The sequence below is a fragment of the Arachis ipaensis genome, chromosome B3 (genome assembly GCF_059453495.1).
Source record: "Arachis ipaensis isolate K30076 ecotype BB chromosome B3, ASM5945349v1, whole genome shotgun sequence".
In the NCBI taxonomy this organism is placed as follows: Eukaryota; Viridiplantae; Streptophyta; class Magnoliopsida; order Fabales; family Fabaceae; genus Arachis; species Arachis ipaensis.
The window spans coordinates 36735387-36761591 of NC_142438.1; the positions used below are offsets into that span (position 1 = coordinate 36735387).

At 37.6% G+C, this 26205-nt stretch overlaps 1 protein-coding gene and 1 long non-coding RNA gene across 6 annotated transcripts; both read right to left on the minus strand.

The window, feature by feature from the left end:
* Nucleotides 1-5819: 5819 nt before the first annotated feature.
* LOC107634374 (uncharacterized) lies at nucleotides 5820-9993 on the minus strand. 5 transcript variants are annotated; one of them, XR_015907571.1, is made up of 8 exons: nucleotides 9695-9993; nucleotides 9275-9513; nucleotides 7967-8078; nucleotides 7500-7611; nucleotides 7131-7212; nucleotides 6960-7013; nucleotides 6748-6817; nucleotides 5820-6169 (listed from the first exon to the last, which is right to left on the minus strand). It is a non-coding gene; the product is annotated as an uncharacterized LOC107634374 (long non-coding RNA). The 5 variants fall into 5 exon arrangements; XR_001618870.3 differs by lacking the exon at nucleotides 7131-7212; XR_002359193.2 differs by having other exon boundaries at nucleotides 6960-7212.
* Nucleotides 9994-25330: 15337 nt separating this feature from the next.
* On the minus strand, nucleotides 25331-25975 carry LOC148570310 (uncharacterized). Its single transcript, XM_088506965.1, has one exon. The coding sequence runs from the start codon at nucleotides 25973-25975 to the stop codon at nucleotides 25331-25333; it is 645 nt and encodes a 214-aa protein (XP_088363091.1).
* Nucleotides 25976-26205: the final 230 nt, after the last annotated feature.

The window sequence follows — 26205 nt, forward strand, 5'->3', positions numbered from 1 at the left end:
TTAGTAAATAAATAAAATAATTAGAAAGAGATGAGGGGGAGAGAATTTCGAAAATTAAATAAATTAAAATAAAAGTATTTTTTGTTTTTAATTTGAAATTAAAGTTAAAATTCGAAAACTTAAAAAGAAAAATAAAATTAAATTAAACTAAAATTTAAAACAAATAGTTAATTGAAAAGAAATTTTGAAAAAGAGGAAGGTGATTTTCGAAAATTAGAGAGAATTAGTTAGGTAGTTTTGAAAAAGATATGATTGAAATAGTAAACTTTTAAAATCAAACAAAAAGTCAAGTAGTTAATTGAAAAAGATTTGAAAATTAATTTTTGAAAAGATAAGAAATTAGAAAAGATTTTGAAATTGATTTTGAAAAAGATGTGATTGACATTTAATTTGAAAAAAAGATTTGAAAAAGAAATTTAAAAAGATTTGATTTTGAAAATTAAAGTTGATTACTTGACTAACACGAAACTAAAAAGATATGATTCTAGAGTTTAAAGATTGAACCTTTCTTACTAGGCAAGTAACAAACTTAAAATTTTTGAATCAATCACATTAATTATTAGTAAAGATTTTGAAATTATGAAACAAAATGAGAAAAAGATTTTTGAAAATCAATTTGAAATTTTTGAAAATTATAAAAGAAAAATGAAAAAGATTTTATTTTTGAAAAAGATTTGAAAAAGATAGGATTTTTAAATTGAAAATTTGACTTGACTCATAAGAAATAACTAAATTTTAAAAAGTTTTGAAAAAGTCAACTCAAATTTTCGAAATTTATGAGTGAAAGAAGGGAAAGATATTTTTTTATTTTTAAATTTTTAATGATGAAAGAGAAAAACACAAAATTGAAACAAATCATGAAAATTATGAATCAAAACACCTAATGCATGCAAGAACACTTTGAATGTCAAGATGAACACCAAGAATACTTTGAAGATCAAGATGAACATCAAGACTTATTTTTGAAAATTTTTAAGAAAAGAAAAACATGCAAGACACCAAACTTAGAAATTTTCAAACTTTAGATACTAACAAATTGAAATTGCATATGAAAAACAAGAAAAGACACAAAACAAGAAAAATTAAAGATCAAACAAGAAGACTTGTCAAGAACAACTTGAAGATCATGAAGAATGCAATGCATGAATTTTTCAAAAAAATTTAAGAAAAATTAAAAAGATGCAATTGACACCAAACTTACAAATTGACACTAGACTCAAACAAGAAACATAAATTTTTTTTGTTTTTATGATTTTATAAGAATTTTTTTGGTTTTTTCGAAAATTATTTTGGGATAAACGAAAAAGAAGAAAAAAAATTTTTTTGTATTATTTTCGAAAATAAGAAATAAAAATCTTAAAAATAAAATAAAATTACCTAATCTGAGCAACAAGATGAACCGTCAGTTGTCCAAACTCGAACAATCCCCGGCAACGGCACCAAAAACTTGGTGTTGTTGCCGGACCAAACTTGGCACTGTTGTTGCCGAAAACAAATGCGAAATTGTTGTTCATTCCCTTCCCCGGCAACGGCGCCAAAAACTTGGTGCACGAAATTGTGATCATCAACAATGGCGCCAAAGGCTTGGTGCTCTCAAACGTGAATCACACTTTGTCACAACTTCGCACAACTAACCAGCAAGTGCACTGGGTCGTCCAAGTAATAAACCTTACGTGAGTAAGGGTCGATCCCACGGAGATTGTCGGCTTGAAGCAAGCTATGGTCACCTTGTAAATCTCAGTCAGGCGGATTCAAATGGTTATAGAGAATTGATAATTAACATAATTAAAAGATAAACTAGGATAGAGATACTTATGTAATTCATTGGTGAGAATTTCAGATAAGCGTATAGAGATGATTTCGTTCCTCCTGAACCTCTGCTTTCCTACTGTCTTCATCCAATCATTCCTACTCCTTTCCATGGCAAGATGTATGTTGGGCATCACCGTTGTCAATGGCTACATCCCGTCCTCTCTGTGAAAATGGTCCAATGCGCTGTCACTGCATGGCTAATCATCTGTCGGTTCTCGATCATACTAGAATAGGATTTACTATCCTTTTGCGTCTGTCACTACGCCCAGCACTCGTAAGTTTGAAGCTCGTCACAGCCATCCCTTCCCGGATCCTACTCGGAATACCACAGACAAGGTTTAGACTTTTCGGACCTCAAGAATGGCCGCCAATAGTTCTAGCATATACCACGAAGACTCTGATCTCATGATCAGGAGGCTAAGAGATACGCATTCAAGCTTGTTTGCATGTAGAACGGAAGTGGTTGTCAGGCACGCGTTCATAAGTGAGAATGATGATGAGCGTCACATAATCATCATATTCATCATGTTCTTGAATAAAAAAACAATAGTACTTTGCATTAATTCATGAGGAACAGCAGAGCTCCACACCTTAATTTATGGTGTGTAGAAACTCTACCGTTGAAAATACATAAGTGAAAATAGGCTAGACATGGCCGAGTGGCCAGCCTCCCATGGAGGTCTAGAGATCTAAAAATGATCAAAAGATGTCTAATACAATAGTAAAAGGTCCTATTTATATCAGACTAGTTACTAGGGTTTACAGAAATGAGTAAATGATGCAGAAATCCACTTTCGGAGCCCACTTGGTGTGTGCTTGGGCTGAGCATTGAGCTTTACACGTGTAGAGGCTTCTCTTGGAGTTGAACGCCAGTTTGTAACCTGTTTTTGGTGCTTAACTCCACTTTGCAACTTGTTTCTGGCGTTTAACTCCAGAATAGGGCAGGAAGCTGGCGTTGAACGCCAGTTTGCGTCGTCTAAACTCGGGCAAAGTATGGACTATTATATATTGCTGGAAAGCTCTAGATGTCTACTTTCCAACGCAATTGATAGCGCGCCATTTGGAGTTCTGTAGCTCCAGAAAATTCACCTTGAGTGCAGGGAGGTCAGAATCCAACAACATCTGTAATCCTTCTTCAACCTCTGAATCTGATTTTTGCTCAAGTCCCTCAATTTCAGCCAGAAAATACCTGAAATCACAGAAAAACACACAAACTCATAGTAAAGTCCAGAAATGTGATTTTTATTTAAAAACTAATAAAAATATATTAAAAACTAACTAAATCATACTAAAAACTATGTAAAAACAATGCCAAAAAGCGTATAAATTATCCGCTCATCAGGTTGCACCCTTAAGATTTGTGTCTCAAGGGTGGTGCAAGGAACAATTGAGCGGTTTTCAAAGGAGGATTTGGAGCCTTGGTGAGAATTCAAGAATATGGTCACTCCATTGGAAGCTTGAGGATCAACAAGGAGAGGTGTCAACAAGCAAAGTGTGGGACCCTAGAGGACAAATGAAGACCAAGCATGGGTGGAGGATCAAGGAGGAATGGAAGCACAAGCCTCCTTGATGAGAATCTCCTCCAAAAGTCCAACTTAAGGACTTTAAATAAAAGTGCTAGGTGGGAGACACCCCACCATAGTAACATCTTTCTTACCCTCTCCTTGTTTATAGTCTTGTTTTATTGCATTTTTGCTTCTTTTAGCTAATTTAGGATTAGTTTAATTTTGAGCTTAGATAGGTTCATTTTTGTATGGATCATGAATTTATGGATTTCTGGATGTTTTGGGGTTGAATTTTGACTGAGCTAAGGTTCAATATCTTAGATTTTAAAAGAAATTTTTTTGGAAAAACAGGGCATTGTGCGTGCGCACACCCTTGTGCATACGCACACAATCACCAAATTTTGCATCCTCTGCGTACGCACACTTGTCTGCACAGCCCCTGTTGGGAGCGTTCGCACCCCTGTGTGCGTGTGCATCCCTGTCCTTTCTGCCCTGTGTGCGTGCGCACGAACTTGTGCGTACGCACACTAACCCTAAATCCTGCACTTTGTGCGAGCGCACCAGTCTTTGCGCGCGCACACCCTTTTGCAACCCTTCTATTGAGAGCGCTCATAGCCCTCTGTGCGTGCGCATCTCTGCCATTTTTGCTCTCTGTGCAGACGCACACATGCGTGCGCATGCACAAATGATCCTTTTCAAATAAAAGTCTATTGTGTGTACGCACCACTTTGTGCGTTCGCACACTTCTTAATTCCCTCTCTGCTGGAAGCGCTCGCACACCCTTGTGCGTTCGCATCCCCCTCTTTTTTACCTTGTGTGCGTACGCACACATGTTTGTGCATACGCACACGTGCTGTTTTGGGCATACTTTTGATTTCTCTTTGAATAAAGCCCTAACGCACTTTCGTCCCCTCCATCCCTCCCTTATCTTACTTTTTCCCTATTTTCTACTTGTTCTAGTTAGTTTTAATTGCATCTCATTTTCATTTTAGTAATTATATTAGTTTTGGTTTAGTTGTTTGTTAATTAAATAAATTACAAGTGTTTAACTGATGTTGATTGGGTTGCTTTTTTATTTGAATTTTGGCTTAATTTTGGATGAATATATGTACTAAGTATTAAGTCTTTGTTTGATTGCCTAAATGAATTTTGAGTTTGATTCATATGTTGTAGCTACCATATGCATTAGACTATATCCTTGTTTAGCAACTTCATCATGAATTGTGCACCTTAGATCATTGTTGATGTTATATGAAATTGAGTTCCATCAATGCACTTATACTTTGCTTAAATTTACTAGTACCTAATGGGTTTGAATATTCATGTTTCCATTGCATCCTAGGACAAATTATTTATAAGTGCATATTGAATTAAGTGAATTGAGTTGAAATTACTTGTTCATCATGATTTTCATATCAAATTCATCACATGTCTGATACTTATTTCTTTTTTATGCTTTGCATTTGTTTGAGTGATTTAACTTGATTTTTATCAAGCTTATCACTTTTTGCAACAAGTACCTTTACCATGTGACTATTTCATTATGTTTCAAGATGAATAAGTAATTTTTTTTTCACCATTGATTAGTTATTGTTTATTGTGCTTCTATATCAAATTTTGCGCTTTCACTTGCACAATTTCAATATCCAATATCTCAAATATTCAATTCACTTTAGTTATGGTTACCTAGGTTTGTTTGTGCCTTAACTTTTGCTTATTCTTTACTTGCACCATAGGCTACTTAATTGAGGAACACATGCTATTTCTTTTAATTATGTGGTTGCCGTTTTTACCAAACCAATGTGTTGGGTTCTAAACAGTGCGCACATTTAAAAAACACACAGTCTTTTACACGACAAGAATATGGCTGATTAGTTACCACAAAAATAGTCGTAAAATCATCGCTAATCTAACGCAAAATATAATTTGTGACGGATTAGCTACAGCCTAGCAACTAATACTTTCCTCGCTAATTACAAGTCGCATATTAGCGAGGCAAACACAATAGTCGCTAATTCATCGAAAAATATTTTAGCTACCGAATAAATAGTCGCAAATCCATCAAGCTAATTCCATAGAAGAAATAGACTAAAAGGTAGTCGCTAATTAGCGACAAACTCTACTGTAGCAAAATCATCGCTAAATCCAAACTAACTTCGTAGACAAAATAGAATGCTTAGTTGACGCTAATTAGCAAGGAATTTTTCTCAACCTAATTCATCGCAAGTTGTCCACTAATATGATCGCAAATCTGTCACATTTTACAGCAAATCTATAGCTAATCTTTGAAAATCCTTAATCAAATTTGTAAGAATTTTGTCGCTAAACCAAAGCTATTCTAAATGAGAAGTAGAGTTATGAAGTAATCGCTAATTTGCTAAAAATAATATGTACTCAATTAATTGCAATACTATAGCAAATATCATTGCAAATTCATTTTTGAACTAGTAACAAATCAATAGGTATCTCATAAATGTTTCAGTCGCAATTGAGTCTTTAATCTATCACCATCATCAACAGCGAGTATGTCGCTATACTAAAATAAATAGTATATTATTTTTTTATTTTAGTAATTGAACTAAAAGATTATAACGCATACAAATAAAATTATTTCATCAAAATTATACACATTTAAAAAGTTCAAACCATGTTTAAAGACAATAATAACTAAGCCTTTGGGTTTGATCAAATGTTATTCTATCTATTCAATAGCTCTAAAAAACATGACTAAATTAGTAAACTAACAAAGAAAAAGACTCAGTTACAAACAACACCTAAAACTTGGCATATCAATTGCACAAAGAACATGTCCACCAGTTTCACCTTCAGTTTTACCAATGTCGTCACTTATACTGTGATCAAAAACCAAAAAACAGAACATCAATACATTACTTAATCAACAACAAATTAAATGCAAAAAATAACAGCCATCCGAACAGTAGTGAAGATAAAAAAAATTTAAATCAAAAACAAAAATAATAGAACCAATAAATTAAAATCAATAACAATTAACAAATTTAAAATAAAAATAACAATAGCAACAACCAACAGTGAACAACGACAAATTAAAAATCAACAACAAAAAATTAGCAACAGTGTGAAGAACAACAAATTAAGAACAGAAAATCAAGAACAACAAACAATAGCAAAAAGCCACGAACAAAAAATAAATAGCAGTGAAGAACAAACAATAGCAAGAACACGGAAATGCAAGAACAGAACAAATCAAGAAACAAAAAACAATAGGAAGAAATGCCATGAAAAACCAAAAAATGGTAAGGGTATCTATATATATATTAGCCACCAAAAAAATAATATTAGCCACCAAAAGAACATTTTTAAATAATACAAAATTTGGACAGCAAACAACACAAAACACATGCATATATGCAACATGAGAAAAAAAAATGAGAAAGAAGTGTTAGGATACCTGAACAACCGAGACAAATGACATTGAAGTTCCAATAAGCTAAAGGAGATGCCGAGAGAACTTTCAACACCTGAAATTAAAGACATTTAAAAAGAGACAAAAAGAGAACTAAACACATTTTCATGAAGGAACCAACTTCATATTATACCTAGTTCATGACTAATGATAACAATCACACTACAAGATTATAAGGGAAAAAGAAAAGAAAATACCAAGCTATTGGAAGGGTTTAATGAATGGCCAATCTCCTGGAAAAGTACTGGAGCCTATTGCATGAAACAAAAAGATCAGAAATTAACAACATACGACAATATGTTAAATTGTTAATGCCTTGAACAATGTTTGCATAATGCAGCTGACATTTAAGTTTAAAATGCACTTGCCTTGATTTTCTCGCTTCCCAAAATCACATCAAACTTTATAAAATCATCGCTAGCAATAAGGCAGATAACAATGCAACAGGCACTGAAAAATATGTTAATCTTCAATAGACAAATATTTCATGTCTAAGTATATATAATATAGTTTCCATGTTTTGTTAGTTGTGTTGTATCTATGTTCCTAATTGTATAGCTAAAATATTAGGCAAAATAAACATGACAGTGGCTGCATGTATATCTTTGAGTATATATATATATATACACTTAGTTGCACCTCAACCCAAGATTGCTTTTGGAAACAACAAACCCCTAGCATTCAATTTTGAAATATGAACAAAAACAGGAGTATGCAATAGAAGATAGAGATTTGACCTTAAAAGATGAATGCATATCAAACAAGAAATCGGAGAAAGACTTGATTTCTTTTTCTCCCCTCATTGCTTAAATTCTTGACTTTAAATGCTTGAACAACAAGCTCATCAACCTGCCAAAAGAAAACAAAGGGAAAAAGTTAAGTCTAGGTTACATGTCAGAATGTCCAAAAAAGAGAAACAAATATAGGAATTCATGTGCTGGATAACATGCTGTGAATCATGTAACAATTAAATTTATTCACAAAAAAAAAAAAAAGGATGACTGGATACAGAATAATGCACTAATGACTTGATGCAAATGACTTCTACAAAAAATGTAGGTCTTGACTCGCATTTTCAAATTGAGATATCTATCATAGTGGCTAATGAGTAAAAAGGGAGTAAGAAGCTACAATGCAATCTTTACTAAGGCCACTCCACAGGGAGGAGATTTGGAATAAAAGACCAAATTGATCACAAGCTAACCTGTCTAATGACATCATTAAGACCAGGACAGAGGCCTCCACAGGTAACAATTGCAGCCTTTACTTCTTTTGGTTCACAATATATTTTTTCCCACGGCCCAGCTCGATGAACCCTAAAATGAGTTAAATATCTCTCAGCATATATGCTAATCTTATAAAATAAGATGAATTACAACAAGACTTAAAAAGATAATGAAACCAAAAAGTAGAATAAAAACAAGGTCCATGTATCTATTCCTTACTTTCGCTATTTTAAAGGAACATGATCTGATTTAGATTAGTTGAAAATAACCAATATTGGACTCAAACAGAAACAACTGATTTAAGATAATGGATTAAAATCAAAGTTAGAAATTGAGATTAATTTCTCTCAACTCAACGACTTTGAGAGTTTGCATGCTTCATATATACACTAATCCTATTTATGCATGGATTGGTGATTTGTAGTATACCAAAATTGTTTTATATTGTGAATTATGAAACTTGAAAATCTGCTAAAAGAATACAAATGATATCCCAATTACAAAACTAGAAATTTGCATAAGACAAGGAAAACGACAATTCAATATCTGATCCACAATTCTCAGATGAGTTGCAGTAGTGCAACTATATAACAGCTCAATTTGCTAGCTAATCTACCACGTATTCAGTTTAGTAAACTCCACATTTGATAGATATTTAAAGCTTCTTTGTAAAGCATAAGAGGAAAAAAAATAGCATAACCACTCAATCTCATGCCTAGTTCCTTTGGCTATGTGCACGGGTATGTAATATCTTTCCTAATCAGATATGTCATTTGAACATTAAAGGCTATACATCTTATGTACATCTTAGAGTTCGATAATCACAAGACATCTCTTATTCTCTCTGCCCCTAACCTGTTCGGTAACTATCAAAACTTACAAACTACAAAGTCACATTGACAATAGAATTATAGAAACGGAGAAAATATGTCCCCACTTAACACGGCTCAGGTTAGGCTCAATAGAATTGAGAACAAATGAGCCTAATCTTAAAGCTCACCTCACTAGTTAGGTGGATTTCATGAACTGGATAACCTTGAATATAGATCAAGCTTCTTATTTATACGACAACAACCTATTCAAAATATAACTTATAGTAGACTAATGTCATGCACATATATAGACTTGTATCCACAATGCCAATCTATCTCTATCATAAGACAATCTCCAAATGAAGGCTAAGATGTCTAACTATCTATATACAGATATAATATCTAAATTGAGCACACAACCAATTTCAACTCCTATGATGACAAAAACAGTTACCAGAAAAAGCAAAAACTCACCAAACCATCCCTTGTAATCTGCTACAGCCCAGTAATTCTGCGCCTCGCTGCGAGGTCCCGCATCTTTCTGAGTCTCTCTCCCACTGAACAAAAGCAGAGCATTCTCATCTCTGGCCGCAATCTCAATCCCTTCTTGAATATGCTTCACGAAAGTCGCAGCTTGACCAGGATTCTTCTGATACGACTCCAAGAACCAAGAATCTTCCTTCTCAATCTTGGTAAAAGAAATTTATCCAAATCTAGTGAAAGCAATACAAAGCCCCAAATTAAAAACAGTCAAATGGCTTCCTTAAATTAGATAAGGCCATTTCAGAAGCCAATACACATTCATAAACAATACACATTCAAAAGCTAAAATCCCAAATTAAAAACCCTAAAATTGGAACCCTAAAACTCTCACATTTCACAGACAAAAATTACCTGGTGAGCGCACAAACAACGATGGTGAACAACGACGGTGAGCACACAGACGACTATGGTAAGCAGCGACGCTGATCGCACGAGATGATGATGGTGAGCACGGTGAGTGGTGAGCGAAGGTGAAGATGAGGAGCGGAGAAGGTGAGTCGTGAGCGAAGGTGAAGACGAAGGAGAATGGCGACGGTGAGTGGTGGTGAGTGAAGGCAAAGAAGAATGGTGAAAGTGGCGAAGAAGAAGGGGAAGTCTAATCTCTGAATGAAGGAGAAGGGCGCGGGTTTGTGAAAAGGAAAACTTAAGTGTTAGCGCCTTTACATTAGAAATATTTTGAAGTGTACACCAAAACGTAAAGAATATGTGGTAATTTGAATTGATTTTTCTAAATTAAAAAAAATTAAATAAAATATTTTTATTCAATTTTAAATCTATTTAAATACATTTTTTTTTAAAATATTGTTATTAAAAATTAACAATACTTTACTTTGTCAATGAATTAGAGTTCAAATGGCATAAGATATATCTGCTAAATACGTTGAAAAAGATAAAAGTGAGTTAACGGTATTTTTTAATGTTTGATAACTTTTTATTTTTCTCTAAATGAATACGTGACTTTGCATCCTAAAAAGACGTTCACTTAACATGCGTTTATGTTTATTGTTGATGATTATTGGTTTTAATAGTTTTTTTCATAATTTTTTTATCATTTTTAATAATTATTTTTATATTTTGATTTTTATTTTTTATTAACTTTTTATTAAATTTTGTTATAGTATAATTATTGATTTTATTAAAAAGAACAAAGTAAATAAAAAATTGATTATACATAACAATAGAGTCATAAGTAATAAAATTTTATCGTTCAAAATAATACTAAATAAAATAATACTGAGATTATTAAAATAGTTACAGAATATTTTTTTTGTTACTATTTGTAAAATTTATCATTGTAATTCTTGTGTACTGTTTATTATTCTAGTTTTTTATAATATGTATTATTGTTCCTATTAGAAATGATAAATTAAATAAAAAATAATTATAAATAATAATAAAAATATAATTAATAAAAAGTTAGAATCTAAAACAATAATAAAAATAAGTTTATTAAGATGAGTTGGTAGAGCTTCGAGCGGAAACTTATCGAAAGGGGTGTTGGCAGATCGACCCCCTTCCATTCCGTGGCACGCAGCGAAGGTAATTGAAAACAGTTTCGATGTTCATGACCACGTGATGGAGGTAAAAAACGTGGTAGCTCAAAAAAAGATTTGAAGGGAGAAACAAGATCCAAAGGAAGATAGGATGGTAGCTGGAATGATGTCATAGACGAATCATTTGAAAGAGTAGCTTGAAAGATGAAGTAGTTGGTTATGGCTTCGGTGTGTTGCAATCGAATTCAATGGTGGGACTGAACTTGTACAGTCGGCGGGTTGCGAGCAAGAATACTAAAATATATTATTTTATATGTTATTTTTAATTTAATAAATAAATATTAATTTTTATTATAATAATAAAACATTATAACATACTAAAATATAGTACTATAAAAAATATTATATAAAAAATATACTAAAAAGAAGTATAAAAAAAGATTAAATATATTTAAAAAAATAATATTATAATTTAATATTATATTTTTTTAGTAATTAATTAATTAGTTATCTAAAAATAATTTTAACTAATATTATTTAAATAATGTTCATTTTATCAAAATCAATTTTAGTTTAGAATTGTTAAACATAAATTATGTTGGCATAAACTTACTTCTACCCAAAATTAATTCTATAAAATCACTTTCATTCAAATTCTAATTTGACAAACGTCAATCTAAACACACACATAGTCTCCCCATACTCACTTCGAAGTCGCGGATTCGAGTCTCACTCCTAACTTTGGAAAAAAGAAAAAACCGCAAAAGACGTTTTTAATATTTGAATTTTTTTAAAAAGTTTATCCAAATATGAAATAGCTTTTTGTCTATTAAATTTTTTTTTTAAAAGATGAAAAAAATAAATATTTTTTTTTTCAAAAGTCAATCCAAACGGATCCTAGGATTGCATTTGATTATGAGAACTAGACAGGACAAAACAATGAAAACATGGCACGAATAACAGATACAAAAAAATTAATGTTCTTGTATTTATTTGGTGATAAATTAGAAAAAATTATGAAAGTCTAATTTATTTTATTTTTCATTCAAAAAATATGGGAAGAAAAATAGAACAATAAAAAATATAATTAGAAAAAATTAATAAGAATAATAAAAAAATAAAAAATAAGTTGTGTCTCTTATTAGTGCCCCTGTGTTCTTCCTGTCAGGATAGATACAAGATACACTAATTCAGTGTCTCTAGACATAATGTCTCTGTCTATGTCTCATCTGTCAAATACGACTTTGTATCTCAATGTCCCTTCTCGATATCTCGTGCCTATAAATAAACGCAATATAGGTTACTCTTCAAAAACGTTCTTTTTTTGTTAGAAAAGTGTATCCATAAATATTAAGATAAGGATACACTTTATAAGTGATCTTTTTAATATCTAAAGAGACACTTTTCAAGTAATGCCATAATTGTGTTTCCTATTCTCTTATAAAAAGGTAACACAAAGAAAAGCGTAGCCTATTTTATGAATAGGCTATGCTTTTTAAATGTAGCTTAAAAAAGTGTTACTAAATGGGTGATTTTCTTGTAGTGCATGTTATTTTTTTTTAGGGGTTGGTCGAATTTTAAGTCGGGTCTACAATATATATATATATATATATATATATATATATATATATATACATACACACTAGCTTATTATATATAAAAAAAAAGGCATCCGTTTGACCCAAAAGTCAGCCAACTTAATTCACTATTTTTTCTGGTTAATCAAGCTAAGTCGCTTAGGCTTGCATTTTTACGAGTTTGATTTTAGAGTCAAATATCCACGACTTTGGGACGTTAATTATTCTCTCGTTTAAAATAGATTTAGATTAGTGATAAAATTGTAATAAATTATATTATCGTGCTTGACAAATTTGGTTCAAACTTTTCATGAATTTTCTATGGATTATATATAGATGTTAGTGATTAGTAGCAACATGAAATAAGGACAGAATAAGGACTAACATTTTTTTTCACAAATTAGTAGCAACATGAAATAAGTGAGGAAAGTCTATCAGTTGTTAAGCAGTCGCTAATTCCTCACTAAATAAGCTTTTGATTAGTGACTCAATTGCGACCAGTTACTTCTAATATTTTCTCGGTTAGCTTTGGATTTGTTATAACTCTGCGACAGATTTTCAACGAGATTAGCGAGTAATTTTCTACAAAATAGGTAGGATATAGCTTTTGTTTTGCGATAAGATTGTAGTTGCCAAGTCGCTCGCTAAATTAAACTTGGGACAACTTAGCGACAAATGTATTTCGCCCGCTAATCAGCGACTTGAAATCAGCGAATGAAGTGTGTCAGTTGTTAAACGGTTGCGATCTTAGATTTGCTTGAATCTTTATGTCCTATATTTGATGTTTTGAATGCATTTAGTATGATTGAGGCCATTTTTGAAATTGAACTCACTTAGCCCATATAGCCAACCCTTACATTTACCTTTGTAACCCACTTTTGAGCCTTTTTATCCCTCTTTTGTTCTAATATTAAGCACACCATTTGTCCTAAGCAAAAGACCATTAATGTCCATGAATTGTATCTTTGATTAGTTTGGGTTGAGTAGTATGTGTTACTAAAGTGTGGGAGAAGATTTGTGGAAAAACATTGGTAGTTAGTTTTCTTTGGGTGTTCATTGAGAAAATTTGGAAAAATGGACAAACACTCATGCATTCATTACTTAAAACATATGCATCTCTTTTTTATGATAAAAGAAAAGAGAAATTTTGGTGTATATAAAAAAAAGAAGAAAAAGAAAAAAAAGAAAAAAAAGAAAAAAAAGGAATGAATGGTAATAATAATGCTAAATAAAGAATGCATATGTGTGTGAATAGAAAGAAGATGCATAAGTGAATGTAAGATAGGAGAAAAATGAGAAGTTAGGTTGTTCTCTTTTTTGTAAATAAGTTGATATAGGATTAAGTGGGATACTTGAGCTAATCAAAGGTCCAATTTACTAGTCCACTTAACCATATAAATCCTACCCTTACCCTGACCCCATTACAACCCTCCAAAGACCTCATGATATTTGCATTCATGCATCAAGTATTTGTTGATTGTTAGATAACTAGCTGTTTCGAGTGTTACCTGAAACAGAGATGTCGATCTCGGATGAGATCTTCTGATCTGGACTGGGCTGCTGCGTCCGACTTGTTGGCGCAGGAGATGCTGCTGTTCCTTGGTCACCGAAGGGTGGTGGTACCTGCAAGAGACTTCAATGCTTAAGTCAGTACGAGCTTTCCTGGGTGCTCTAGTGTATTTATACTAGTGTTTGATGATCTTCCTTTAAGATAAGTTGGTTATCTTATCTTTATCTTTGGTGGGAGAGATCCTTATCTTTCTGGTCAGCCGCTTTTATTTGGGCAGTGATCCTTTGTTTTGGGCCTCTGTTGCAATCTTTCAAACTCTTTGTGAAGAGGTCAGTAATGGGCCAACCTTTCAAAGAGGTCGGTCATGTTATCTTCGGCCAACTCGGACCTTGTAGGTCGGACCGGTGTATGAACAGTGCCCCTGTTTGAGCTTCGATCTTTCCGTGAGGTTGTGCTTGTTTCTGAGCTTCGACCTCTTTGGGGGAAGTCGTGCTCAAGCATCGCGTCCGGTCTGCTCCAACTTCGGATAGCTTTCGTGTTTCTGTAATGTCTTTCAAAATGCAAAGCGTTTTTTGCTTTAAATGCCGCGTCATTCTTGAGTGTGTCAGTTTTGGGGTTAAGCGAGCACTTTTAAAGCCTTTTAATATGGCTTTTAATTCCTTTTTTGCCGTTTCGTTCCCTCCTTCATTTGAAATCAAAGAGATTTTGATTTTTTCAGTTCTTTCTTCTGCCTTCCTCTATTTCGTTTTCATTCTTCTGGAAAGAGGATTTCTTTCTTCTGGTTTGCTTTCTTTGATTTGTCCCAGTCTCTCTTCCTTCCTTTGGAGCTTCAAGGTGCTCTGTTGGTGGGATTTTCGTGTCTTGTTTGTGCATCCGTCGTCGCTTCTTTTCTTCTTTGCAGGTTGGTACTTGGTGCGCGGAAATCGTGACGGTTCCATTCCTTGGTAACGGCGCTAAAAACTCAATACACACGTTCATAATCTTAGTTCTTTGTCACAACTTCGCACAACTAACCAGCAAGTGCACTGGGTCGTCCAAGTAATAAACCTTACGTGAGTAAGGGTCGATCCCACGGAGATTGTCGGCTTGAAGCAAGCTATGGTCACCTTGTAAGTCTCAGTCAGGCGGATTCAAATGGTTATAGTGAATTGATAATTAAAATATAAATAAAACGTAAATTAAAGATAGAGATACTTATGTAATTCATTGGTGAGAATTTCAGATAAGCGTATAGAGATGCGTTCATTCCTCCTGAACCTCTGCTTTCCTATTGTCTTCATCCAACCATTCATACTCCTTTCTATGGCAAGCTGTATGTTAGGCATCACCGTTGTCAATGGCTACATCCTGTCCTCTCAGTGAAAATGGTTCAATGCGCTGTCACTGCATGGCTAATCATCTGTCGATTCTCGATCATACTGGAATAGGATCCATTGATCCTTTTGCGTCTGTCACTACGCCCAGCACTCGCGAGTTTGAAGCTCATTGCAGCCATCTCTTCCCAGATCCTACTCGGAATACCACAGACAAGGTTTAGACTTTTCAGATCTCAAGAATGGCCGTCCATGGATTCTAACTTATACCACGAAGATTCTGATTAAGGAATCCCAGAGATACTCATTCAATCTAAGGTAGAACAGAAGTGGTTGTCAGGCACGCGTTCATAGGTTGGGAATGATGATGACTGTCACGATCATCACATTCATATTGAGGTGCGAATGAATATCTTAGAATCAGAATAAGCTTGAATTGAATAGAAAAATGATAGTACTTTGTATTAATTCATGAGGAACAGCAGAGCTCCGCACCTTAATCTATGGTGTGTAGAAACTCTACCGTTGAAAATACATAAGTGATGAAGGTTCAGGCATGGCCGAATGGCCAGCTCCCAAACTTGATCTAAAGATGAAACTAAAGATGATCCGAAGATGTAAATACAATAGTAAAAAGTCCTATTTATGCTAAACTAGTTACTAGGGTTTACAGAAATGAGTAAATGATGCAGAAATCCACTGCTGGGGTCCACTTGGTGTGTGCTTGGATTGAGCATTGAGCTTTACACGTGTAGAGACTTTTCTTGGAGTTGAACGCCAATTTGTAACCTGTTTCTGGCATTTAACTCCACTTTGCAACCTGTTTCTGGCGTTTAACTCCAGAATGCAGCATGGAACTGGAGTTGAACGCCAGTTTGCGTCATCTAAACTCGGGCAAAGTATAGACTATTATATATTTCTGGAAATCCCTGGATGTCTACTTTCCAACGCAATTGAGAGCATGCCATTTGGAGTTCTGTAGCTCCAGAAAATTCACTTTGAGTGCAGGGAGGTCAGAATCTAACAGCATCTGCAGTCCTTCATCAACCTCTGAATTTGATTTTTGCTCAAGTCCCTCAATTTCAGCCAGAAATTACCTGAAATCACAAAAAAACACACAAACTCATGGTAAAGTCCAGAAATGTGATTTTTATTTAAAAACTAATAAAAATATACTAAAAACAATGCCAAAAATAATGCCAAAAAGTGTATAAATTATCCGCTCATCAGTACTCTGTTTCGCACCCTTTTGCGCTTTTAATTTGTAGTTCTTCCTTGTGCTTAACTGTTGCATGTTTTTCTTTTTTGCACAAAGTTTTGATCTTGCTGAGCTTTTTGAAAAGGTTGGATCTTTTCTGGGTTTGTATTTTTTGTTGGAAGGGTTAGGGCTGTTGCTTTTCCTTGTGTTTCTTTCCTTTCTGTATTTACATTGCCTCCAAAGGGTGCCCCTAGGGTTTAGTGGTGATCCCCGAGCCTTGGGTGCCCTTTTTATTATTGCGCTTGTTAGTTGCTGTTGTATTTCTGATTCTGTTCGAATTACTTGGTAGTGACCCTTCTTCCGTTTTCTTTCTGTAGGTGTAGTTTTCTATGTCTTCACGTAGAAATATTGTTGAAATGTCTATGAAGGTCCCCGTTGGTATGGTTGACTGGTTAGATTCTATAGTGTTGATGTGTGTTACTGTGGCCGACCCAGAGTATTGTGAGAAACTTAGGAGATTTCACAGAATCTGTAGTAGTAGGGATGACGAGAAGAATTACGAGCTGGTGTCGCCCGATCCTGAGGAGAGAGTTAGTTTCCCTCCCTTAATTCGGGCAGAGTGTCCTTTCTTCTATGCCTATAACTATTTCTTTAGCCAACTAGGTATTACCCTTCCTTTTACTGTGTTTGAGACTAAAGTTTTGTGGAACTGTAATGTGGCCCCGTCACAGCTTCATCCGAACTCTTGGACTTTCATGAAGATTTTTCAGTTATTGTGCAAGAGCTGGGTGTCCGACCTACCTTGTCCCTTTTTCTTTACCTGTTTGTGTTGACCAAACCCGGGGTGGCCAAGAAGAAGGCTTCTTGGATCTCCTTCCGAGCTACCCAGGGAAAGAAAGTTTTTTCAATATTTGATGACTCTTTTCGTGACTTTAAGAACTTCTATTTTGAAGTCTGAGCTGTTGAGGGTGCTCGCTCTTTCTTTCTGGATGAAAATGATGAGCCGACCTTTCCTTTATGGTGGCAAAAAGACCCTGTAGTCCTCAAGTATCCCTGGGAGAGTTTAGATGAAGTAGAACAGGCCTTTTTGGGTGTTTTAGAGGAGCATTGGGGGGGAGCCTCCTCATCTAGACACTAAGAAGTTTTTAGGGGATCCTACTCTTCTCCGTTCTGAGCTAGGTAGTGTCCGACCTCTTTTTTCATAGAGAATTTTCTTTTATTGATTGTGATCTTTGTCCTTTTTTCTACTATGTAACTGTTTTCCTGGCTTCCTTTCAGAAATGGTGAGCTCTTCTGATTCAATGAAACTATTCCGTAAGGCAAAAAAGGCAGTGGCTGCGTCGAACTTGTCGAAGAAGACGTCGGGGGAGGGGTCTTCACAACTGCCTCCGAAGAAGCCGGAATCTGATCCCCATGGGGCCGAAGAAAATCATCCCGACCCCTCGAGTTCGGATGGTTTCTACGGATCCACCTGTGGTGACCTCTAGTGCGACCTCCTCTCCTACTTCAGCTGGTCCTCCTCCCAAGAAGCCGAGGACTGTTGGCCCTTATAATCTGGATGACAAGGAATTTGACGGTGTGGCCTTTGCCACAGAGCTGATTGCCCCTTATGGCAAGGTTCCTCTTGATGATTTGTCGATTCTCCATCATCTTGATTTGTCGAGAAAATAAAAATAAAATCAAATAAGAAGCAAGAAAATTAAATCCTAAAACTAGCAAGAACTAACAAAGAAGCTGTTCACACGCTGGGTCGAGCTATCCGACTTGGGATGATTGGCGACAAAGCGACTGACCTCTTCAGGTCAGGCTACCCGACCTCTTCTCAAAGAGGTCGGCCAAATCGACGGGAAAGCCCAATAAAGGGCCCAAATAGAGGAACACGACCCAAATCCAAAGGCAGTCCAAGCCTAAAGAGGTAAAGGCGATTCCCTTGAAGATAAGCTGACCCTACCCAAAGATAAGATAAGATAAGATAACTAACTTATCTTATCGGAAAGGTCAGCCCACACTACTATAAATACACTGGAGCACCCAGGTATAACTCATACTCTGATTCTACAATAAACCTGCTTAATACCCGTGCTAACTTAAACATCGGAGTCTCTTTCAGGTACCCCCCACCCTCCAGTGACCAAGGATCAGAAGTGCAACTAGTCCAACGAGTCGGACACAACAGCTCCGGCCGCCACCAGCCAGCCGGACACGTCATCTCCGACCAGTACAGAATATCTCATCCGAGATCGACCTACAGTTTCAGGTAACCCTCGGAACATTGGCGCCGTTGCCGGAGAACCTGGAAGTCATCCCATCACCATGGCAGACGAACAGGATAACGACCACAACTCAGATTTAGAGGACAGAACACCGCACAAAAACATGGGTGCCACACCAAAGGACACTCTGGAATCTAATGGAGACAAAAACTCATCACATCCGGGAGTAATAGAAGCCCTTCAAGATCGCCTAAAGCAACTCGAAAAAGAAAGCTTCCTGCCAGCAAGAAGTCGGCAAGGATCTACAAAGAGAGGTAAGGCGACCTCGAGAATTAGAAGATAAACTTCTACAACTTGAAGCCGATCTCAAAGCAAAGACTACCCGGACCACCCCTGAAGACAACTCTCGCAAAGATCAGGATCCATTCACTAGGGAAATCATGAAGACTAAAATCCCCAAAGACTTCAAACTTCCGGATATGACTTTGTATGATGGCACTTCAGATCCCAACCATCACCTCAGCAACTTCAGAAGCAGAATGTACCTCACCGACGCCTCAGACGCCGTTCACTACAAAGCTTTTCCATCGACTCTCACGAAGACAGCAATTTGATGGTTCGACAACCTACCTCCAAAGTCTATCTCCAACTTTGACGACCTGGCCAAAAAATTCCTGGCCAGATTCTCCATCCAAAAAGACAAGGCTAAGCACGCCCCCCAGTCTACTAGGTATCAAGCAAGGAGATCGGAAAAGTCTCCGCAACTACATGGAAAGATTCAACAGAATGTGCCTAGACATACAAAGCTTACCAACAGAGGCTGCCGTCATGGGCCTCATCAACGGCCTACGAGAAGGACCCTTCAGCCAATCTATATCAAAGAAATATCCCACATCCCTAGACGAGGTACAGGAGCGGACAGAGAAGTACATCAACATGGAAGAAAATTCTCGACTTGGAGAAGCCTCGAAATCCGGTTTCACCTACCGAGATAAAGATAAAGAATCCAAGAAGAAGGAAGATCGAACGGGCAAAAAAATAAAAAAGTATCATAATTACACCCCTCTTCGGGCGTCCCTTGTGGATATTTACAAAGAAGTCTGTAACACAGAAAAGATACCCCCAGCTCGACCACTCAAAGGCAAAAAAGGAGGAGGAAATCGGAACGAGTACTGTGAATATCATCGGGTCCGAGGACATTCCACCAACGAGTGCTTCGACTTAAAAAAACATCATAGAAAAGTTAGTAAGGGAAGGAAAACTAAATCGGTATCTAGCCACCCGAGATGATGAACAAAGAAAAAGACGAAGAGATGAAGACGTCGGACGAGCTGAGCGATCACCTCGTACGCTAGAAAGACATGTCCATATGATACATGGAGGATTTGCAGGATGTGGAATCTCCAAATCATACCGCAAAAGATACCTCAAAGAAGTATATCATGTCGAAGGAAAGGAGGAAGCACCCGACATCCCTGCAATCACGTTCACCAAAGAAGACGCATCCGGTATCATCTCAGGACACGACGATCCCATGGTCATCACCATCATACTGTCAAATGCCAATCTCCACCGCACATTAATAGACCAAGGGAGTTCTGCCGACATCTTATTCAAAACTGCCTTCGACAAACTCGGCCTAGAAGAAAAGGAGCTTAGAGCATACCCGAACAGCCTGTTCGGACTGGGAGATATCCCAGTACAACCACTGGGATATGTGTCGCTACACACAACCTTCGGAAAAGGGAACCAATCCAGAACACTCAAGATAGACTACATTGTGGTCGACGTGAGTTCAGCCTACAATGCCCTAATAGGTCGGACAACACTAAATCAACTCGGCGCAATAGTCTCGACTCCACATCTATGCATGAAATTCCCAACTACAGAAGGGATAGCTACGATAAAAGCAGATCAAAAGATGGCACGCCGATGTTATAACGAAAGTCTAAACCTCAGAGGTAGAGGAGAAGAGTTCCATACAATTGAGCTTGGTGGAGTTCAGAGACGTGAAGAACTCCGTCCACAACCCGAAGGAGAAATAGAGAAAGTTCAGATCGGGGATACCTCGAACAAAACAACTAATATTGATACGATCCTGAAGGGAGACGCAAAAGAATTACTAGTACAGTTCTTACGAGATAATGTCGATCTCTTCGCATGGAAAGCTGCAGACATGCCAGGCATAGACCCAAGCTAATGAGTTACAAGTTGGCGGTCTATCCAGGATCTCGGCCGGTACAGCAGAGACGAAAAAAACTTGGGCCAGAACGATCCCAAGCTGTGGAAGAACAGGTACAAGCACTACTGGAGGCAGGATTCATAAGAGAAGTCAAGTACCCACTATGGCTAGCTAACGTTGTCTTGGTGAAAAAATCAAATGGGAAGTGGCGAATGTGCACCAACTACACCGACCTCAACAAAGCCTGCCCAAAAGATCCTTACCCACTCTCAAGTATCGACGCCCTGGTAGATGCTTCCTTCGGATATAGATACCTCTCGTTTATGGATGCATATTCCGGATACAACCAAATTCCCATGTATCCACCAGATCAAGAAAAGACCTCGTTTTTAATGCCAAAAGCAAATTACTGTTATATTGTGATGCCTTTCGGCCTCAAGAATGCAGGAGCTACTTATCAAATGCTAATGAATAAAGTCTTTTCAGATCATATCGGAAAAATCATGGAAGTCTACGTGGACGATATGTTAATAAAGATACAAAGCGAAGAAACATTATTGTCCGACCTGGCCCAAGTGTTCGACACTATAAGGAAGCATGACATGCGACTCAATCCCACAAAGTGCACCTTTGTAGTAGAAGCGGGCAAATTCTTAGGTTTCATGCTCACACAAAGAGGAATTGAAGCAAATCCAGACAAATGCCAGGCTATACTCAACATGAAGAGCCCGACTTGTGTCAGAGAGGTACAACAACTCAACGGGAGATTAGCAGCCTTATCCAGATTCTCAGCAGGATCAGCAATAAGATTTCTCCCCTTCTATGCCACTTTAAGGAAAGGAAAGAAGTTCGAATGGACATCAGAATGCGAGCGAGCCTTCCAGGATTTCAAAAACTTCTTGGGACGACCGCCTATCCTAACTCGACCACGAGAGGAAGAACCACTCGTATTATACCTTGCAGTAGGAAGTCAGGCAGTAGCCTCAGCACTGGTTTGAGAGGACGACAAAGGGCAACAGCCTGTATATTTCATCAGTAAAGTGCTGCAGGGATCCGAGCTGAACTACCAAAAAATAGAAAAGTTCGCCTACACTCTCATACTGACATCTCGACAACTTCGCCCATACTTCCAGGCCCACACCATTAAGGTTCGGACCGACCAGCCCATAAAGGGGATATTGTAGAAAACAGATCTAGCAGGTAGAATTTTACAATGGGCAGTCGAGTTATCCGAGTTCGACCTCCAATACGAAGCTCGGACAGCCATCAAATCACAATACTTGGCCAACTTCATTGCAAAATTCACAGATACCCTGGAAACCCCCACATAATGGAATCTCTACGTGGACGGGTCTTCAAATAAGACTGGAAGCGGCGCAGGTGTGATAATAGAAAGCAACCAAGGAACCCAAGTTGAGCTTTCCCTCAAATTTGGGTTCCCGGCCTCAAACAACCAGGCAGAATATGAAGCGTTACTAGCTGGTTTGAAGCTGGCTAAGGAGGTTGGAGCTCAAAAACTCAACATTTTCAGCGACTCACAAGTAGTCACCTCACAGATAACAGGGAGTTACCAAGCTAAAGATCCCACCATGAAAAAGCATTTGGATATAACCAAAGAACAGCTCGGACAACTCGGGGAATATAAGATCTGCCACATACCCCACAAACAAAATATCCAAGCTGATGCACTCTCAAAGCTAGCCAGCACCAAACCAGGGGACAACAATAGAAGCCTCATCCAGGAAATGCTACAGAACCCGTCAATCTCGGAAGCAGAAAAAGTCCTAGCTATAACAAGTCAGGATCAAGGATGGATGACCCCCATAATTAATTACCTCAAAAAAGAAACACTCCCCACAAATGAGAAGGAAGCAAAGAGGTTAAAATGGGAGGCTCAGTACTACACCATCATAAACCACACCCTATACAAAAGAGGGATTTCAATACCATTGTTAAAATGTGTGCCGACCTCTAACACAAGGGAAGTTTTAGAGGAAGTACACAGCGGTATTTGTGGCAATCATCTCGGTGCACAAGATCTCACCAAAAAGGTACTCCGGGCGGGATTTTACTGGCCAACTCTACAAAAGGAAGCTACAGAATTTGTAAAGACATGTCCCCCATGCCAGAAACATGTCAACTTTCACATCGCCCCGCCAGAAGAACTCATCAGCGTAACTTTGCCTTGGTCATTTGCAAAATAGGGACTCGATCTTCTCGGACCCTTTCCCCAGGGATCAGGACAAGTCAAATTCCTCATAGTTGGAGTAGACTATTTCACAAAGTGGATTGAGGCAGAGCCCCTAGCCAACGCCACTGCTTAAAGAAGCTGGAAATTCCTATATAGGAACATTGTCACAAGGTTCGGGGTTCCATACTCCATCACCACAGACAATGGCACTCAATTCACAAGTGCAGGCTTCAGGAAATTAGTAGCCGACTTGAACATAAAGCACCAGTTCACCTCCGTCGAACATCCTCAAGCCAATGGGCAAGTTGAAGCTGCCAACAAAGTCATATTGGCTGGGTTGAAACGGAGACTACAAGATGCGAAGGGAGCTTGGGCTGAAGAACTTCCACAGGTCCTATGGGCATATCGAACCACGCCACATTCCACCGCAAACGAATCACCATTCCGATTAACATACGGAGTGGAGGCAATAATCCCAATAGAGGTCGAGGAAGGGTCGCTTAGAGTAGTCCACTACAATGAAGAAGCCAACTCGCAACTTCAAAGAGAAGAACTCGACCTACTTCTGGAAATCCAAGAGCTCGGATCAGGGAAGAAGCGCTAAAGTGCCAAATGGCTTCAAGATATAATCAAAAGGTAGTGCAAAGAGGTTTTGTGGAGAATGATCTCATCCTAATCCGAAATGATATTGGAACAACTCGACCCAGAGAAGGAAAGTTGGCAGCAAACTGGAAAGGACCCTACCGAGTCATAGAAGTACTTAGGAAGGGCTACTACAGGCTGTCCGAACTTGATGGATGAGAGCTTCCCAGATCGTGGCACGCCTGCAACCTAAGAAGGTACTATAGCTAGAAAAGGTAAAAGATCTCATCATAGGATGCACTCTTTTTCCTGAAAAGGTTTTTTAATGAGGCACCAAGTTGAGATCCAGATATTATCCGACTTAAAAGGATGAAAAACTCCAACATGTATATATTTGCGCTTTCTTTTGAATAAAAAATATTTTAGATATTCTACAAATTCTCAAGACGCATTAATCTGAAGCATTCATCGTCCGATTATAAAGCAACAGATCGGCAGAAAGTGAAAAATAGATTCACTGCACGATCACGATAAAAAACCAATAAATATGAAAACGTGATTCATCTAAAGGTCGACAGAAACCACCTTCTACAAATCGGCAAAGATGAACATAGAATAATGCAAGAAGTTATCGAAAGTGATCCGAAAAAAAGAACCTGACGAGGTCTTATGGATTGCTAAATAATAAACTTAAAGACTGGCCGATGTTGAGAAGTCGGACCAAGTCAACCCAAGTTATCAGCAAATCCCTGGAAAGAGGTCTGGCCAACCCTATAAAAAAGGAATTGCTATAACTTAGAAGAGATCGACCTAACGAAGTCGGTCTCCTACAAAATAAGTTATATAAGTAATCCCTGAAAGAGACCTGACAAAGGTTCAAGAAAGAGGATTACAAAATAACTTAGAAGAGATTGACCTAACGAAGTCGGTCTCCTACAAAATAAGTTATATAAGTAATCCCTGAAAGAGACCTGACAAAGGTCCAAGAAAGAGGATTACAAAATAACTTAGAAGAGATCGACCTAACGAAGTCGGTCTCCTACAAAATAAGTTATATAAGTAATCCCTGAAAGAAACCTGACAAAGGTCCAAGAAAGAGGATTACAAAATAACTTAGAAGAGGACGACGCAAAGAAGTCGATCTCCTACAACTAGCAAAGTTATAAAAGTAATCCCCGAAAGAGACCTGACAAAGGTCCAAGAAAGAAGATTATAAAAATAACTTAGAAAAAGATGACGTAAAGAAGTCAACCTCCCACAAACAAGTTATAAAGAAGTCCCTGAAAGAGACCTAGCAAAGGTCCAAAAAAGAGGACTACAAAGGTAGCTAAGATGAGGACCAACGTAAAGAAATCGGCTATGGATTGCTAGAAATACAAGCAAGAGCAAGAAAACCGAGAAACAAGTTGGACCCGCCCATTCACGACCTCAAAAGAGTCAACCCGCAAGCAACAGGTGCAAAGCGATCCAAAGAGGCCGAGAAGCAAGGCTCCAACATCTCCAAAAAGTGCTAAGACAAGCGCAAACGAGCAGGATATAAAATACAATATTATAACGAGCTTCAGGGTCAGCCCCAAAAGCTTGAAAACTACTTGTTGTTTTTCAAAAACAAAGTTGCTAAACAAGCAACCCAAAAGAGTATCCACAGTTGAGCAAAATATTCAAACTACAAAAAAAGAGCTCAGAAGCCCACAAGTCGGGGTATTTACACAAAATATCCAAGAGAAATCAGCAAAGATCGGGAGCCTTTTCGACAGCATCAGTACAAGGAGAAGGAAGGCGAGTCTGAATAGGCACAGCATCCACGGTCCCATCATCCCGGTTCAGAATCTGGCAATCCGGATCAGACACAACTGGAGGAACTGAAAAGGTTGACACTTTGGCAGAAGACACAGGGGGAGGTTCAACATCATCATCATCCTGGTCATCAGGGACAATCTTACCATCCCTCACAACATTGTCCAGGCTGAAAAGAGTAAGGTCGGCCTCGGGAGCAATAATCCGAACCTGCTCCCTCAAGTTCTCATAGGCAGCAGTTACGCTGCCAACAAGATGACCTTGGAGCTCGGAGTAATCAGCTCGGGCATTCTCCAACTCCTCCCTCAGGCGCACCACCTCCCGATAAGATGTCACATAACTGTCCTTATGCCTCAATGCCGTGTCCTCGGCCAACCGCACAGAAGCCGCCAGAGCAAGGGAACTCACCTTTTCGTTCTCCAGATCCTTCTCCAACTTGGCTACCTTTACCTCAAGCTCTTCCTTTAGGCCCTTCATCTGGTCGAACTCCTGTTTAGCCTCTTCCATAAATTCTTTGGTGGCATGGAGAGGAAGATTCTGAGCAGTTCGGTATAGGGCAGCCCCCATATATGCCATTTTAACACTGTTTTGGGTCATAAAATCCATATGGCGAAGGATTGACACATCATCCATGGGGAGGGTACCGTAGGGACCGATTTGCTGATCTACGAACTCGATTGCATTAAAATCAGGGGCGTCAAGGTTAAAGGCCTCAATTGTTTTCTGTTTCTTGTTGGGAGGAGTACCAGAAGTAATGGCAGAAGTCTATGGAGGATCAGTCAGACGAACTCGAGGAGCGGGGATCA